At 42.1% G+C, this 19,008-nt stretch overlaps 2 protein-coding genes across 2 annotated transcripts in view; both read left to right on the forward strand.

The window, feature by feature from the left end:
* The window catches only part of HS6ST3 (heparan sulfate 6-O-sulfotransferase 3), an 807,361-nt gene that overhangs the window by 482,721 nt on the left and 305,632 nt on the right, over positions 1-19,008 (forward strand). The gene's annotated exons all lie outside the window — the stretch shown is intronic.
* On the forward strand, positions 9,865-11,604 carry LOC134732630 (serine/threonine-protein kinase N2-like). Its single transcript, XM_063618962.1, has one exon. It carries the CDS (start codon positions 9,923-9,925, stop codon positions 11,192-11,194), a length of 1,272 nt encoding a protein of 423 aa, XP_063475032.1. The 5' UTR covers positions 9,865-9,922; the 3' UTR covers positions 11,195-11,604.

Genomic DNA, 19,008 nt, shown 5'->3' on the forward strand with positions numbered 1-19,008 from the left:
TGAGTAATGGCAGGACTGGAGTGAGACCCCTTGACCTCACGCAGCAAGTCAAGTGCTCTTTCTGCTGCTGGGAGCCTTGTTATGTTTCATTTTGGAGGTCACTGAAGGTTTCAGGAAGGGAAGGACAGCTCCCTCTCAGTCTCACAGGGCTGCCTATCCGTGGAAAACAGCATCTGTCGTTTTCGCCTGCCCAGCACCATTCCCCTTTCTTCTGGACCAGCTTGCAGGTTTTCCTTTGAGGAAATAACCCTTCTTCCCTTCTCAAGTCATGAGGTTCAGGAAAGATGAACCTCATGTGCTGAAGTTAGGGGTGGGCATTACTGTTGCTCGTCACTGGACACAGAAACTGATTGAAAGATGGCCTTGCAAGTGTCCTGCCTAGGAACTGGAGACACTCTTTCTACTGGCGTTGCAAACTAGCCAAGGTAAGCCTGAAGGGAACCATATTGTGAATAATATGCAAATGAAGCCAGCCTGGAGAAGATCAGTGGTGAGAGACAGAGTGTGAGGTTCCAGGTCCTGCGTTCTGTTGGGAGCCACTGAATTTGTTGTGTCTGAAGCTGGTCATAGCCCTGGACTTTATAATTGTTTCAAGACCCAATCAATTCTCTATTTTGACTAAGCCAGTTTAATTGAGTGTCTGTTGGTTGTACCTGAGGGAGTACTGCCCAAAATAGAAAGTGTCTCAGTTTGATAACTTAGGTGATTAGCATTGCATTAACATGACCTCAAGGACCAATTTAGTTACTACACGGTCCAGTTAGCATTGCTAAGAGAAAGCTATGCTCCTTGAACATCTCTAATAAAAGTAGGATTTTGAAGAAGCAAGGATGTCTAACTACAGACAGTTTTCACTGCTAGCAGAACAATGTAGTGGCTTTCCTGCTGATAAGGGAACAGCAGTGCCATCTCTACATACAAAGAACCGAATGTCCTGGAAATAATATAGGTGGTACATTTAAAATAACAATACTGTATGTTTTCTTTCTTTTTTTTTTTTTTTATTATACTTTAGGGTTTTAGGGTACATGTGCACAATGTGCAGGTTTGTTACATATGTATCCATGTGCCATGTTGATTTCCTGCACCCATTAACTCGTCATTTAGCATTAGGTGTATCTCCTAATGCTGTCCCTCCCCCCTCCCCCCACCCCACAACAGTCCCCGGAGCATGATGTTCCCCTTCCTGTGTCCATGAGTTCTCATTGTTCAATTCCCACCTATGAGTGAGAACATGCGGTGTTTGGTTTTTTGTCCTTGCGATAGTTTACTGAGAATGATGTTTTCCAGTTTCATCCATGTCCCTACAAAGGACACGAACTCATCATTTTTTATGGCTGCATAGTATTCCATGGTGTATATGTGCCACATTTTCTTAATCCAGTCTATCATTGTTGGACATTTGGGTTGGTTCCAACTCTTTGTTATTGTGAATAGTGCCGCAATAAACATACATGTGCATGTGTCTTTATAGCAGCATGATTTATAGTCCTTTGGGTATATACCCAGTAATGGGATGGCTGGGTCAAATGGTATTTCTAGTTCGAGATCCCTGAGGAATCGCCACACTGACTTCCACAATGGTTGAACTAGTTTACAGTCCCACCAACAGTGTAAAAGTGTTCCTATTTCTCCACATCCTCTCCAGCACCTGTTGTTTCCTGATTTTTTAATGATGGCCATTCTAACTGGGGTGAGATGGTATCTCACTGTGGTTTTGATTTGCATTTCTCTGATGGCCAGTGATGAGGAGCATTTCTTCATGTGTTTTTTGGCTGCATAAATGTCTTCTTTTGAGAAGTGTCTGTTCATGTCCTCTGCCCACTTTTTGATGGGATTGTTTGTTTTTTTCTTGTAAATTTGTTTGAGTTCATTGTAGATTCTGGATATTAGCCCTTTGTCAGATGAGTAGGTTGCAAAAATTTTCTCCCATTGTGTAGGTTGCCTGTTCACTCTGATGATAGTTTCTTTTGCTGTGCAGAAGCTCTTTAGTTTAATGAGATCCCATTTGTCAATTTTGGCTTTTGTTGCCATTGCTTTTGGTGTTTTAGACATGAAGTCCTTGCCCACGCCTATGTCCTGAATGGTATTGCCTAGGTTTTCTTGTAGGATTTTAATGGTTTTAGGTCTAACATATAAGTCTTTAATCCATCTTGAATTAATTTTTGTATAAGGTGTAAGGAAGGGATCCAGTTGCAGCTTTCTACATATGGCTAGCCAGTTTTCCCAGCACCATTTATTAAATAGGGAATCCTTTCCCCATTTCTTGTTTTTGTCAGGTTTGTCAAAGATCAGATAGTTGTAGCTATGCGGCATCATTTCTGAGGGCTCCGTTCTGTTCCATTGATCTATGTCTCTGTTGTGGTACCAGTACCATGCTGTTTTGGTTACTGTAGCCTTGTAGTAGAGTTTAAAGTCAGGTAGCGTGATGCCTCCAGCTTTGTTCTTTTGGCTTAGGATTGACTTGGCGATGCGGGCTCTTTTTTGGTTCCATATGAACTTTAAAGTAGTTTTTTCCAATTCTGTGAAGAAAGTCATTGGTAGCTTGATGGGGATGGCATTGAATCTATAAATTACCTTGGGCAGTATGGCCATTTTCACGATATTGATTCTTCCAACCCATGAGCATGGAATGTTCTTCCATTTGTTTGTATCCTCTTTTATTTCATTGAGCAGTGGTTTGTAGTTCTCCTTGAAGAGGTCCTTCACATCCCTTGTAAGTTGGATTCCTAGGTATTTTATTCTCTTTGAAGCAATTGTGAATGGGAGTTCACTCATGATTTGGCTCTCTGTTTGTCTGTTATTGGTGTACAAGAATGCTTGTGATTTTTGTACATTAATTTTGTATCCTGAGACTTTGCTGAAGTTGCTAATCAGCTTAAGGAGATTTTGGGCTGAGACAATGGGGTTTTCTAGATATACAATCATGTCATCTGCAAACAGGGACAATTTGACTTCCTCTTTTCCTAATTGAATACCCTTTATTTCCTTCTCCTGCCTGATTGCTCTGGCCAGAACTTCCAGCACTATGTTGAATAGTAGCGGTGAGAGAGGGCATCCCTGTCTTGTGCCAGTTTTCAGAGGGAATGCTTCCAGTTTTTGCCCATTCAGTATGATATTGGCTGTGGGTTTGTCGTAGATAGCTCTTATTATTTTGAGATACATCCCATCAATACCTAATTTATTGAGAGTTTTTAGCATGAAGGGTTGTTGAATTTTGTCAAAGGCCTTTTCTGCATCTATTGAGATAATCATGTGGTTTTTGTCTTTGGTTCTGTTTATATGCTGGATTACATTTATTGATTTGCGTATGTTGAACCAGCCTTGCATCCCAGGGATGAAGCCCACTTGATCATGGTGGATAAGCTTTTTGATGTGCTTCTGGATTCGGTTTGCCAGTATTTTATTGAGGATTTTTGCATCAATGTTCATCAAGGATATTGGTCTGAAATTCTCTTTTTTGGTTATGTCTCTGCCAGGTTTTGGTATCAGGACGATGCTGGCTTCGTAAAATGTGTTAGGGAGGATTCCCTCTTTTTCTATCGATTGGAATAGTTTCAGAAGGAATGGTACCAGTTCCTCCTTGTACCTCTGGTAGAATTCAGCTGTGAATCCATCAGGTCCTGGACTCTTTTTGGTTGGTAAGCTATTGATTATTGCCACAATTTCAGAACCTGTTATTGGTCTATTCAGAGATTCAACTTCTTCCTGGTTTAGTCTTGGGAGGGTGTATTTGTCGAGGAATTTATCCATTTCTTCTAGATTTTCTAGTTTATTTGCATAGAGGTGTTTGTAGTATTCTCTGATGGTAGATTGTATTTCTGTGGGATTGGTGGTGATATCCCCTTTTTTGTTTTTTATTGCATCTATTTGATTCTTCTCTCTTTTCTTCTTTATTAGTCTTGCTAGCGGTCCATCAATTTTGTTGATCTTTTCAAAAAACCAGCTCCTGGATTCATTAATTTTTTGAAGGGTTTTTTGTGTCTCTATTTCCTTCAGTTCTGCTCTGATTTTAGTTATTTCTAGCCTTCTGCTAGCTTTTGAATGTGTTTGCTCTTGCTTTTCTAGTTCTTTTAATTGTGATGTTCGGGTGTCAATTTTGGATCTTTCCTGCTTTCTCTTGTGGGCATTTAGTGCTATAAATTTCCCTCTACACACTGCTTTGAACGTGTCCCAGAGATTCTGGTATGTTGTGTCTTTGTTCTCGTTGGTTTCAAAGAACATCTTTATTTCTGCCTTCATTTCATTATGTACCCAATAGTCATTCAGGAGCAGGTTGTTCAGTTTCCATGTAGTTGAGCGGTTTTGACTGAGTTTCTTAATCCTGAGTTCTAGTTTGATTGCACTGTGGTCTGAGAGACAGTTTGTTATAATCTCTGTTCTTTTACATTTGCTGAGAAGAGCTTTACTTCCAACTATGTGGTCAATTTTGGAATAGGTGTGGTGTGGTGCTGAAAAAAATGTATATTCTGTTGATTTGGGGTGGAGAGTTCTGTAGATGTCTATTAGGTCCACTTTATGTAGAGCTGAGTTCAATTCCTGGATATCCTTGTTAACTTTCTGTCTCGTTGATCTGTCTAATGCTGACAGTGGGGTGTTAAAATCTCCCATTATTATTGTGTGGGAGTTTAAGTCCCTTTGTAGGTCACTGAGGACTTGCTTTATGAATCTGGGTGCTCCTGTGTTGGTTGCATATATATTTAGAATAGTTAGCTCTTCTTGTTGAATTGATCCCTTTACCATTATGTAATGGCCTTCTTTGTCTTTTTTGATCTTTGTTGGTTTAAAGTCTATTTTATCAGAGACTAGGATTGCAACCCCTGCCTTTTTTTGTTTTCCAGTTGCTTGATAGATCTTCCTCCATCCCTTTATTTTGAGTCTATGTGTGTCTCTGCACGTGAGATGGGTTTCCTGAATACAGCACACTGATGGGTCCTGACTCCTTATCCAGTTTGCCAGTCTGTGTCTTTTGATTGGAGCATTTAGCCCATTTACATTTAACGTGAATATTGTTATGTGTGAATCTGATCCTGTCATTATGATGTTAGTTGGTTATTTTGCTCGTTAGTTGCTATAGTTTCTTCCTAGCCTCGATGGTCTTTACAATTTGGCATGTTTTTGCAGGGGCTGGTACCGGTTGTTCCTTTCCATGTTTAGTGCTTCCTTCAGGAGCTCTTTTAGGGCAGGCCTGGTGGTGACAAAATCACTCAGCGTTTGCTTGTCTGTAAAGTATTTTATTTCTCCTTCACTTATGAAGCTTAGTTTGGCGGGATAGGAAATTCTGGGTTGAAAATTCTTTTCTTTAAGAATGTTGAATATCGGCCCCCACTCTCTTCTGGCTTGTAGAGTTTCTGCTGAGAGATCAGCTGTTAGTCTGATGGGCTTCCCTTTGTGGGTAACCCGACCTTTCTCTCTGGCTGCCCTTAACATTTTTTCCTTCATTTCCACTTTGGTGAATCTGACAATTATGTGTCTTGGAGTTGCCCTTCTCGAGGAGTATCTTTGTGGCGTTCTCTGTATTTCCTGAATCTGAATGCTGGCCTGCCTTGCTAGATTGGGGAAGTTCTCCTGGATAATATCTTGCAGAGTGTTTTCCAACTTGGTTCCATTCTCCCCATCATTTTCAGGTACACCAATCAGACGTAGGTTTGGTCTTTTCACACAGTCCCAAATTTCTTGGAGGCTTTGTTCATTTCTTTTTATTCTTTTTCCTCTAAACTTCCCTTCTCTCTTCATTTCATTCATTTCATCTTCTATCAGCGATACCCTTTCTTCCAGTTGATCGCATCTGCTACTGAGGCTTCTGCATTCTTCGCGTAGTTCTCGAAACTTGGCTTTCAGCTCCATCATCTCCTTTAAGCCCTTCTCTCCATTGGTTATTCTAGTTATCCATTCTTCTAATTTTTTTTCAAAGTTTTTAACTTCTTTGCTATTGTTTTGAATTTCCTCTCGTAGCTCAGAGTAGTTTGATCATCAGAAGCCTTCTTCTCTCAACTCATCAAAGTCATCCTCCATCCAGCTCTGTTCCGTTGCTGGTGAGGAACTGCATTCCTTTGGAGGAGGAGAGGTGCTCTGTTTTTTAGAGTTTCCAGTTTTTTTGGTCTGTTTTTTCCCCATCTTTGTGGTTTTGTCTACTTTTTGTCTTCGATGATGGTGATGTACAGATGGGCTTTTGGTGTGGATGTCCTTTCTGTTTGTTAATTTTCCTTCTACCAGACAAGACCCTCAGCTGCAGGTCTGTTGGAGTTTACTAAAGGTCCACTCCAGACCCTGTTTGGCTGGGTGTCAGCACCAGTGGCTGCAGAACAGCGGATTTTCGTGAGACCACAAATTCAGCTGTCTGATAGTTCCTCTGAAAGTTTTGTCTCAGAGGAGTACCCGGTTGAATGAGGTGTCAGTCTGTCCCTACTGGGGGGGTGCCTCCCAGTTAGGCTGTTCAGGGGTGAGGGACCCACTTTAGGAGGCAGTCTGTCCGTTCTCAGATCTCCAGCTGCATGCTGGGAGAACCACTACTCACTTCAAAGCTGTCAGTCAGACAGGGACATTTAAGGCTGTGGAGGTTCTCGCTGAGTTTTTGGTTGTCTGTGCCCTGCCCCCAGAGGTGGAGCCTACAGAGGCAGGCAGGCCTCCTTGAGCTGTGGTGGGCTCCACCCAGTTCGAGCTTCCCGGCTGCTTTGTTTACCTAAGCAAGCCTGGGCAATGGCGGGCGCCCCTCCCCCAGCCTCGTTGCCGCCTTGCAGCGTGATCTCAGACTGCTGTGCTAGCAATCAGCAAGACTCTGTGGGCATAGGACCCTCCGAGCCAGGTGCGGGACACAATCTCCTAGTGTGCCGTTTTCCAGGCCCGTTGGAAAAGCGCAGTATTAGGACGGGACTGACCCCGATATTCCAGGTGCCGTCTGTTTCCCCTTTCTTTGACTAGGAAAGGGAACTCCCTGACCCTTTGCGCTTCCCGAGTGAGGCAATGCCTCGCCCTGCTTCGGCTCGCGCACAGTGCGCTTCACCGACTGTCCTGAACCCACTGTTAGGCGCTCCCTAGTGAGATGAAACCGGTACCTCAAGCAGAAATGCAGAAATCACCCGTCTTCTGTGTCGCTGGGGCTGGGAGCTGGAGACCGGAGCTGTTCCTATTCGGCCATCTTGGCTCCACCTGACCGGGATCACTTTAAACTACATTTTTGATGGTATGTTTTTTAGACAACATAAATTGTGTGAATTTGGGTTACAAACCATGTGAGGGCCAGTGTATAGTTGCAAATTCCCAAAGGAGACTTTCCCTGTATACTCAGTGATATGGTTTATATCTCATCTTGACAAATCTCATCTTGAATTGTAGCTCCCATAATTCCCACAGGTTATAGGAGGGACCTGGTGGGAGATAACTGAATCATGGGGGCAGTTTCCCCCCATACAGTTCACTTGGTAGTGACTAAATCTCATGAGATCTGATGGTTTTATAAGGGGTTTCCCTTTTTGCTTGGTTCTCATTCTCTCGTTTACTGCCATGTAAGACACGGCTTTTGCCTTCCACCATGATGGCAAGGCCTCCCCAGCCACGTGGAAATGTGAGTCTATTAAACCTCTTTTTCTTTTAAATTACCCAATCTCAGGTATGTCTTTATGAGCAGCGTGAAAACAGACTAATACAGTCAGTGACTCCAGATAGTATGTGTCCTCACTGTCCCCTGGGGAGAGGGGCAGGGAGCATGTTTATTTGTAGGGTATAGGCTTTGGGGTCCAGGGTTTATATGTGGGGGTGGGGTTTCTATTAAATCACAACCTGGTTGGGCCCTAGTCTTTGTCTCTGTTTTTCCATACCCTGCAAGACCTTGAGCACCTAGGCTCAAATTCATGGCAAATATCCTCAATGCAAAAGTTGTCTCTGCTTTTGTTTCTGGGTGCCTGTCTCGATTCAGTTTTTAATCTGAGGATTCCTTACTTTCTTGCCAGCTTGGAGACATATTTATGATGGTGAATTTTTTGTTTGTTTCCATTTTATCAATCATTTTAATTGTTTTTAATGGAAATGAGTCAAACTGTATATATAACCCACCCTTATTTTTTAAAAATTCACAAGAACAATGAGAAGATAATATAACATGAACATAGGTGCTGCTGCTACAGAAAATTACAGAAACCCACTAGAGTGAGCAATGGATGGAGCTGAGGCAGAGCCACAGCTGCCTTTCTCAGGATGTCAGCTGTTGCTAGGGAGACCAGCTGAATAGAGGGCAATTACCTAAGGAAGACTCTGAGGAGAACTTTGATAAACTGGTCAGCAGGTTATAAGAACACATGCATCTTGTTTTATGATTGACAAGTGTTTCTGTAATATCTGCAAGACCAGCCTCTAAGTAAGCGTGGTTTACTATTTTATTCAGCAATAATTTAATGTGTCCACACCATTCCTGGCTCTAGATGCTTAGTGAATGTTCGATGAATTCTCTGAATTTGCAGAGACATGAAAAAAGGCATCCAAGTGGGCAGCCTTGATTAACTGGTCATCCATGTCATTGACTCCAAGTTTTAAAAAAAATGCAATAGGCGGCCACAATGGTCAGAACACAGAAGCTTGAGGCAGATTCTAGTGTCACCCAGAGCGACTAGACCAACATTCCGGTGTGGGCAGTGGTGGCGGCCGGCAGGCAGTGAGAGGAAGCCCGCTACAAGTGCCCTCGTTCCCCGCCTCTCTCGATGAACCGGAGGGAATAAGCCGCTCCTCCCGCAGGGGCTGCGCCTCCATGAATCCCTAGTTGTTTTTTTTTGCTTTCTCTCCCCTCTCCTCACCCCCACTCTGAGCTCCGTCCCGCCTTCTCCCTTCGCCAGTGGCGTCCGAATCCATGTGCGGAGTCCATATCAGCGCAATGGCGTCCAACCCCCAACGGGGGGAGATTCTGCTCAGGGAACTGCAGGGCGATTCCCGAAGTCTTCTGTTTTCTGAGAATGTGAGTGCTGTTCAAAAATTAGACTTTTCAGATACAATGGTGCAGCAGAAATTGGATGATATCAAGGATCGAATTAAGAGAGAAATAAGGAAAGAACTGAAAATCAAAGAGGGAGCTGAAAATCTGAGGAAAGTCACAAGAGATAAAAAAAGTTTGTCTTATGTAGACAACATTTTGAAAAAATCAAATAAAAAATTAGAAGAACTACATCACAAGCTGCAGGAATTAAATGCACATATTGTTGTGTCAGATCCAGAAGATATTACAGATTGCCCAAGGACTCCAGATATTCCAAATAGTGACCCTCGTTGTTCTACTAGCAACAATAGATTGAAGGCTCCCTTCGCCAGCGGCGGCCGCGTCCAGGTGCGGAGTCCATACCGGAGTGCAATGGCGTCCAACCCCCAACGGGGGGAGATTCTGCTCATGGAACTGCAGGGGGATTCCCGAAGTCTTCCGTTTTCTGAGAATGTGAGTGCTGTTCAAAAATTAGACTTTTCAGATACAATGGTGCAGCAGAAATTGGATGATATCAAGGATCGAATTAAGAGAGAAATAAGGAAAGAACTGAAAATCAAAGAGGGAGCTGAAAATCTGAGGAAAGTCACAAGAGATAAAAAAAGTTTGTCTTATGTAGACAACATTTTGAAAAAATCAAATAAAAAATTAGAAGAACTACATCACAAGCTGCAGGAATTAAATGCACATATTGTTGTGTCAGATCCAGAAGATATTACAGATTGCCCAAGGACTCCAGATATTCCAAATAGTGACCCTCGTTGTTCTACTAGCAACAATAGATTGAAGGCTCCCTTCGTCAGCGGCGGCTGCGTCCAGGTGCGGAGTCCATACCGGAGTGCAATGGCGTCCAACCCCCAACGGGGGGAGATTCTGCTCAGGGAACTGCAGGGGGATTGCCGAAGTCTTCCATTTTCTGAGAATGTGAGTGCTGTTCAAAAATTAGACTTTTCAGATACAATGGTGCAGCAGAAATTGGATGATATCAAGGATCTAATTAAGAGAGAAATAAGGAAAGAACTGAAAATCAAAGAGGGAGCAGAAAATCTGAGGAAAGTCACAAGGGATAAAAAAAGTTTGTCTTATGTAGACAACATTTTGAAAAAATCAAATAAAAAATTAGAAGAACTACATCACAAGCTGCAGGAATTAAATGCACATATTGTTGTATCAGATCCAGAAGATATTACAGATTGCCCAACGACTCGCAGATTGCAGCAAAGGTTTCAGTTTAATCTGCAAGACTTCAGGTGTTGTGCTGTCTTGGGAAGAGGACAGTTTGGAAAGGTGCTTTTAGCTGAATATAAACACACAAATGAGATGTTTGCTATAAAAGCCCTAAAGAAAGGAGATATTGTGGCTCGACATGAAGTAGACATCCTGATGTGTGAAAAAAGAATTTTTGAAACTGTGAGTAGTGTAAGGCATCCCTTTTTGACGAACCTTTTTGCATGTTTCCAAACCAAAGAGCATGTTTGCTTTGTAATGGAATATGCTGCCGGTGGGGACCTAAGGTTGCACATTAATACTGGTGTCTTTTCTGAACCAACAGCTGTATTTTATGCTGCTTGTGTAGTTCTTGGGTTGCAGTATTTACATGAACACAAAATTGCTCATAGAGATTTGAAATTGGAAAACTTATTGCTAGATACAGAGGGCTTTGTGAAAATTGCTGATTTTGGTCTTTGCAAAGAAGGAATGGGATACAGAGATAGAACAAGCACATTTTGTGGCACTCCTCTATATCTTGCCCCAGAAGTATTAACAGAAATTTCTTATACAAGGGCTGTAGATTGGTGGGGCCTTGGCGTGCTTATATATCAAATGCTTGTTGGTGACTATCCCTTTCTTGGTGATGACGAAGAGAAACTTTTTGACAGTATTGTAAATCATGAAGTAAACTATCCAAGGTTCTTATCTACAGAAGCCATTTCTATAATGAGAAGGCTGCTAAGAAGAAAGCCTGAGCGGCGCCTTGGGGCTAGCAAGAAAGATGCAGAAGATGTAAAAAAGCACCCATTTTTCCGGCTAATTGATTGGAGCGCTCTGATGGACAAAAAAGTAAAGCCACCATTTATACCTACCATAAGAGGACAAGAAGCTGTTAGTAATTTCCATGATGAATTTACCTCAGAAGCACCTATTCTGACTCCACCTCGAGAACGAAGGATACTTTCGGAAGAGGAGGAGGAAATGTTCAGAGATTTTGACTACACTGCTGATTGGTGTTAAGTTGCTAGACACTGCGAAACCAAGCTGACTGACTCACAAGAAGACCTCTTAAAAATAGCAAGCCTTCATTTGCTCTCTGTGCCACCAATAGCTTGAGTTTTGTTTTGTTTTTTTTTAATTGAAACACGTGAAGATTTGTTTAAAAGTACCATTCTAATACTTCTTCAAAAGTGGCTTCTCATTGTACTTCAGCGTAAATATGAGCACCGGGAACATTTTCATGGAGTTTAAGTTGAGTGAACATCGGCCATGAAAATCCATCACAAATACTTTTGGATCAATAGTCTATTTTAAAAAAGAAAGAAAAAAACCACTTGTTTGCAGTCCCTAGCTTTGCCATATGCCCGCCTTAAGTGGAAGGAAAATTAATCACTTAACTATGTTTTACAAAAAGAAAAAAAGGGAGGGTGGAGCCAAGATGGCCGAATAGGAACAGCTCCGGTCTCCAGCTCCCAGCCCCAGCGACACAGAAGACGGGTGATTTCTGCATTTCTGCTTGAGGTACCGGTTTCATCTCACTAGGGAGTGCCTAACAGTGGGTTCAGGACAGTCGGTGAAGCGCACTGTGCGCGAGCCGAAGCAGGGCGAGGCATTGCCTCACTCGGGAAGCGCAAGGGGTCAGGGAGTTCCCTTTCCTAGTCAAAGAAAGGGAAAACAGACGGCACCTGGAATATCGGGTCAGTCCCGTCCTAATACTGCGCTTTTCCAACGGGCCTGGAAAACGGCACACTAGGAGATTGTGTCCCGCACCTGGCTCGGAGGGTCCTATGCCCACAGAGTCTTGCTGATTGCTAGCACAGCAGTCTGAGATCACGCTGCAAGGCGGCAACGAGGCTGGGGGAGGGGCGCCCCCCATTGCCCAGGCTTGCTTAGGTAAACAAAGCAGCCAGGAAGCTCGAACTGGGTGGAGCCCACCACAGCTCAAGGAGGCCCGCCTGCCTCTGTAGGCTCCACCTCTGGGGGCAGGGCACAGACAACCAAAAACTCAGCGAGAACCTCCACAGCCTTAAATGTCCCTGTCTGACTGACAGCTTTGAAGAGAGTAGTGGTTCTTCCAGCACGCAGCTGGTGATCTGAGAACGGACAGACTGCCTCCTAAAGTGGGTCCCTCACCCCTGAGCAGCCTAACTGGGAGGCACCCCCCCAGTGGGACAGACTGACACCTCATTCAACCGGGTACTCCTCTGAGACAAAACTTTCAGAGGAACTATCAGACAGCTGAATTTGTGGTCTCACGAAAATCCGCTGTTCTGCAGCCACCAGTGCTGACACCCAGCCAAACAGGGTCTGGAGTGGACCTCTAGTAAACTCCAACAGACCTGCAGCTGAGGGTCTTGTCTGGTAGAAGGAAAATTAACAAACAGAAAGGACATCCACACCAAAAACCCATCTGTACATCACCATCATCGAAGACAAAAAGTAGACAAAACCACAAAGATGGGGAAAAAACAGACCAAAAAAACTGGAAACTCTAAAAAACAGAGCACCTCTCCTCCTCCAAAGGAATGCAGTTCCTCACCAGCAACGGAACAAAGCTGGATGGAGGATGACTTTGATGAGTTGAGAGAAGAAGGCTTCAGACAATCAAACTACTCTGAGCTACGAGAGGAAATTCAAAACAATAGCAAAGAAGTTAAAAACTTTGAAAAAAAATTAGAAGAATGGATAACTAGAATAACCAATGGAGAGAAGGGCTTAAAGGAGATGATGGAGCTGAAAGCCAAGTTTCGAGAACTACGCGAAGAATGCAGAAGCCTCAGTAGCAGATGCGATCAACTGGAAGAAAGGGTATCGCTGATAGAAGATGAAATGAATGAAATGAAGAGAGAAGGGAAGTTTAGAGAAAAAAGAATAAAAAGAAATGAACAAAGCCTCCAAGAAATTTGGGACTATGTGAAAAGACCAAACCTACGTCTGATTGGTGTACCTGAAAATGATGGGGAGAATGGAACCAAGTTGGAAAACACTCTGCAAGATATTATCCAGGAGAACTTCCCCAATCTAGCAAGGCAGGCCAGCATTCAGATTCAGGAAATACAGAGAACGCCACAAAGATACTCCTCGAGAAGGGCAACTCCAAGACACATAATTGTCAGATTCACCAAAGTGGAAATGAAGGAAAAAATGTTAAGGGCAGCCAGAGAGAAAGGTCGGGTTACCCACAAAGGGAAGCCCATCAGACTAACAGCTGATCTCTCAGCAGAAACTCTACAAGCCAGAAGAGAGTGGGGGCCGATATTCAACATTCTTAAAGAAAAGAATTTTCAACCCAGAATTTCCTATCCCGCCAAACTAAGCTTCATAAGTGAAGGAGAAATAAAATACTTTACAGACAAGCAAACGCTGAGTGATTTTGTCACCACCAGGCCTGCCCTAAAAGAGCTCCTGAAGGAAGCACTAAACATGGAAAGGAACAACCGGTACCAGCCCCTGCAAAAACATGCCAAATTGTAAAGACCATCGAGGCTAGGAAGAAACTATAGCAACTAACGAGCAAAATAACCAACTAACATCATAATGACAGGATCAGATTCACACATAACAATATTCACGTTAAATGTAAATGGGCTAAATGCTCCAATCAAAAGACACAGACTGGCAAACTGGATAAGGAGTCAGGACCCATCAGTGTGCTGTATTCAGGAAACCCATCTCACGTGCAGAGACACACATAGACTCAAAATAAAGGGATGGAGGAAGATCTATCAAGCAACTGGAAAACAAAAAAAGGCAGGGGTTGCAGTCCTAGTCTCTGATAAAATAGACTTTAAACCAACAAAGATCAAAAGAGACAAAGAAGGCCATTACATAATGGTAAAGGGATCAATTCAACAAGAAGAGCTAACTATCCTAAATATATATGCACCCAACACAGGAGCACCCAGATTCATAAAGCAAGTCCTCAGTGACCTACAAAGGGACTTAAACTCCCACACAATAATAATGGGAGATTTTAACACCCCACTGTCAGCATTAGACAGATCAACGAGACAGAAAGTTAACAAGGATATCCAGGAATTGAACTCAGCTCTACATAAAGTGGACCTAATAGACATCTACAGAACTCTCCACCCCAAATCAACAGAATATACATTTTTTTCAGCACCACACCACACCTATTCCAAAATTGACCACATAGTTGGAAGTAAAGCTCTTCTCAGCAAATGTAAAAGAACAGAGATTATAACAAACTGTCTCTCAGACCACAGTGCAATCAAACTAGAACTCAGGATTAAGAAACTCAGTCAAAACCGCTCAACTACATGGAAACTGAACAACCTGCTCCTGAATGACTATTGGGTACATAATGAAATGAAGGCAGAAATAAAGATGTTCTTTGAAACCAACGAGAACAAAGACACAACATACCAGAATCTCTGGGACACGTTCAAAGCAGTGTGTAGAGGGAAATTTATAGCACTAAATGCCCACAAGAGAAAGCAGGAAAGATCCAAAATTGACACCCTAACATCACAATTAAAAGAACTAGAAAAGCAAGAGCAAACACATTCAAAAGCCAGCAGAAGGCTAGAAATAACTAAAATCAGAGCAGAACTGAAGGAAATAGAGACACAAAAAACCCTTCAAAAAATTAATGAATCTAGGAGCTGGTTTTTTGAAAAGATCAACAAAATTGATGGACCGCTAGCAAGACTAATAAAGAAGAAAAGAGAGAAGAATCAAATAGATGCAATAAAAAACGAAAAAGGGGATATCACCACCGATCCCACAGAAATACAATCTACCATCAGAGAATACTACAAACACCTCTATGCAAATAAACTAGAAAATCTGGAAGAAATGGATAAATTCCTCGACAAATACACCCTCCCAAGACTAAACCAGGAAGAAGTTGAATCTCTGAATAGACCAATAACAGGTTCTGAAATTGTGGCAATAATCAATAGCTTACCAACCAAAAAGAGTCCAGGACCTGATGGATTCACAGCTGAATTCTACCAGAGGTACAAGGAGGAACTGGTACCATTCCTTCTGAAACTATTCCAATCGATAGAAAAAGAGGGAATCCTCCCTAACACATTTTACGAAGCCAGCATCGTCCTGATACCAAAACCTGGCAGAGACATAACCAAAAAAGAGAATTTCAGACCAATATCCTTGATGAACATTGATGCAAAAATCCTCAATAAAATACTGGCAAACCGAATCCAGCAGCACATCAAAAAGCTTATCCACCATGATCAAGTGGGCTTCATCCCTGGTTTGCAAGGCTGGTTCAACATACGCAAATCAATAAATGTAATCCAGCATATAAACAGAACCAAAGACAAAAACCACATGATTATCTCAATAGATGCAGAAAAGGCCTTTGACAAAATTCAACAACCCTTCATGCTAAAAACTCTCAATAAATTAGGTATTGATGGGACGTATCTCAAAATAATAAGAGCTATCTACGACAAACCCACAGCCAATATCATACTGAATGGGCAAAAACTGGAAGCATTCCCTCTGAAAACTGGCACAAGACAGGGATGCCCTCTCTCACCGCTACTATTCAACATAGTGCTGGAAGTTCTGGCCAGAGCAATCAGGCAGGAGAAGGAAATAAAGGGTATTCAATTAGGAAAAGAGGAAGTCAAATTGTCCCTGTTTGCAGATGACATGATTGTATATCTAGAAAACCCCATTGTCTCAGCCCAAAATCTCCTTAAGCTGATTAGCAACTTCAGCAAAGTCTCAGGATACAAAATTAATGTACAAAAATCACAAGCATTCTTGTACACCAATAACAGACAAACAGAGAGCCAAATCATGAGTGAACTCCCATTCACAATTGCTTCAAAGAGAATAAAATACCTAGGAATCCAACTTACCAGGGATGTGAAGGACCTCTTCAAGGAGAACTACAAACCACTGCTCAATGAAATAAAAGAGGATACAAACAAATGGAAGAACATTCCATGCTCATGGGTTGGAAGAATCAATATCGTGAAAATGGCCATACTGCCCAAGGTAATTTATAGATTCAATGCCATCCCCATCAAGCTACCAATGACTTTCTTCACAGAATTGGAAAAAACTACTTTAAAGTTCATATGGAACCAAAAAAGAGCCCGCATCGCCAAGTCAATCCTAAGCCAAAAGAACAAAGCTGGAGGCATCACGCTACCTGACTTTAAACTCTACTACAAGGCTACAGTAACCAAAACAGCATGGTACTGGTACCACAACAGAGACATAGATCAATGGAACAGAACAGAGCCCTCAGAAATGAGGCCGCATAGCTACAACTATCTGATCTTTGACAAACCTGACAAAAACAAGAAATGGGGAAAGGATTCCCTATTTAATAAATGGTGCTGGGAAAACTGGCTAGCCATATGCAGAAAGCTGCAACTGGATCCCTTCCTTACACCTTATACAAAAATTAATTCAAGATGGATTAAAGACTTATATGTTAGACCTAAAACCATTAAAATCCTACAAGAAAACCTAGGCAATACCATTCAGGACATAGGCGTGGGCAAGGACTTCATGTCTAAAACACCAAAAGCAATGGCAACAAAAGCCAAAATCGACAAATGGGATCTCATTAAACTAAAGAGCTTCTGCACAGCAAAAGAAACTATCATCAGAGTGAACAGGCAACCTACACAATGGGAGAAAATTTTTGCAACCTACTCATCTGACAAAGGGCTAATATCCAGAATCTACAATGAACTCAAACAAATTTACAAGAATAAAACAAACAACCCCATCAAAAAGTGGGCAGAGGACATGAACAGACACTTCTCAAAAGAAGACATTTATGCAGCCAAAAAACACATGAAGAAATGCTCCTCATCACTGGCCATCAGAGAAATGCAAATCAAAACCACAGTGAGATACCATCTCACCCCAGTTAGAATGGCCATCATTAAAAAATCAGGAAACAACAGGTGCTGGAGAGGATGTGGAGAAATAGGAACACTTTTACACTGTTGGTGGGACTGTAAACTAGTTCAACCATTGTGGAAGTCAGTGTGGCGATTCCTCAGGGATCTCGAACTAGAAATACCATTTGACCCAGCCATCCCATTACTGGGTATATACCCAAAGGACTATAAATCATGCTGCTATAAAGACACATGCACACGTATGTTTATTGCGGCACTATTCACAATAGCAAAGAGTTGGAACCAACCCAAATGTCCAACAACGATAGACTGGATTAAGAAAATGTGGCACATATACACCATGGAATACTATGCAGCCATAAAAAATGATGAGTTCGTGTCCTTTGTAGGGACATGGATGAAACTGGAAAACATCATTCTCAGTAAACTATCGCAAGGACAAAAAACCAAACACCGCATGTTCTCACTCATAGGTGGGAATTGAACAATGAGAACTCATGGACACAGGAAGGGGAACATCATGCTCCGGGGACTGTTGTGGGGTGGGGGGAGGGGGGAGGGACAGCATTAGGAGATACACCTAATGCTAAATGACGAGTTAATGGGTGCAGGAAATCAACATGGCACATGGATACATATGTAACAAACCTGCACATTGTGCACATGTACCCTAAAACCCTAAAGTATAATAAAAAAAAAAAAAAAAAAAAAAAAAAAAGGCCTTGGAATGCTTTTTGTAAAACATCGTTAAGTGATTAATTTTCCTTCCACTTAAGGCAGGCATATGGCAAAGCTAGGGACTATAAAAAAGTGGTTTTTTTCTTTCTTTTTAAAAATAGACTATTGATCCAAAAGTATTTGTGATGGATTTTCATGGCCGATGTTCACTCAACTTAAACTCCATGAAACTGTTCCCGGTGCTCATATTTACGCTGAAGTACAATGAGAAGCCACTTTTGAAGAAGTATTAGAATGGTACTTTTAAACAAATCTTCACGTGTTTCAATTAAAAAAAACAAAACAAAACTCAGAAGCTATTGGTGGCACAGAGAGCAAATGAAGGCTTGCTATTTTTAAGAGGTCTTCTTGTGAGTCAGTCAGCTTGGTTTCGCAGTTAACACCAATCAGCATGTTAGGGTCACTATACCTCAGGAATAGCAAGCTGTTAAGTAACCATACTGAATTAACTAATCACAGTGAGCTCATCTCTTAAAAATTGTTCAGGTGTAAATCTTACGAGAAACATGAAAAAGCACACTGATTTATGGAGAGTTGAGCTAAAAAGATTTATAAATATTTGCTGGGATGTTTTAGCATCTTTTCATTGTACTCTGAGAGCAATTAAAATTGTCCAGAGATCATTTATATTACCTTACAAATTGTTTATGTGGAAATTCTCTAGCTCTTCCACAATTTCCCCTCCACTCCCGTTCAGCATATCACCTGGGGTTCTGCAGTGCAGTATAGGTCATGTGGCCCCCTTCCCACCTTCTGAGAGACAGAATTTGCTTTTGTTTCATCAGACACTGAAGACTCTTGTCATTACTTAGGAGAAGACTGGGGGCTGTTTAGATCTTTATGCTGTATTCTCAGTCTCTGGACAATGCTTCATAAAAGTGGTTTTGCAAATGATTCAATCTCATTGGCCAAGCCAGTTAAGTCGAGAAGATTTTTTTCATGGTTTTCAGTGCATTGGCAGTATGTTTCAAACTCAAGCCCTCTCCCCAAGCCCCTGCTTTCTTGCAGGGTTTAGCACTGCTGAGTGGGTGTTGGCAGGCATGAAGGAGTACTTTCATATGTGACCACCCGAATACTCTGACCAGAATTTCCGAAACATGGGTCCTTCCTTCTGTTTGGAAAATGCCTAATGAAGTAAAGGGAGCCTGAAGGATAGTTCCCTGGCTTGCAGAGATTTCTGACCCTGATAAGAAAACTACTATATGAGTTTGGCCA

Source organism: Symphalangus syndactylus, chromosome 15, assembly GCF_028878055.3.
Source record: "Symphalangus syndactylus isolate Jambi chromosome 15, NHGRI_mSymSyn1-v2.1_pri, whole genome shotgun sequence".
NCBI classification, from domain to species: Eukaryota; Metazoa; Chordata; class Mammalia; order Primates; family Hylobatidae; genus Symphalangus; species Symphalangus syndactylus.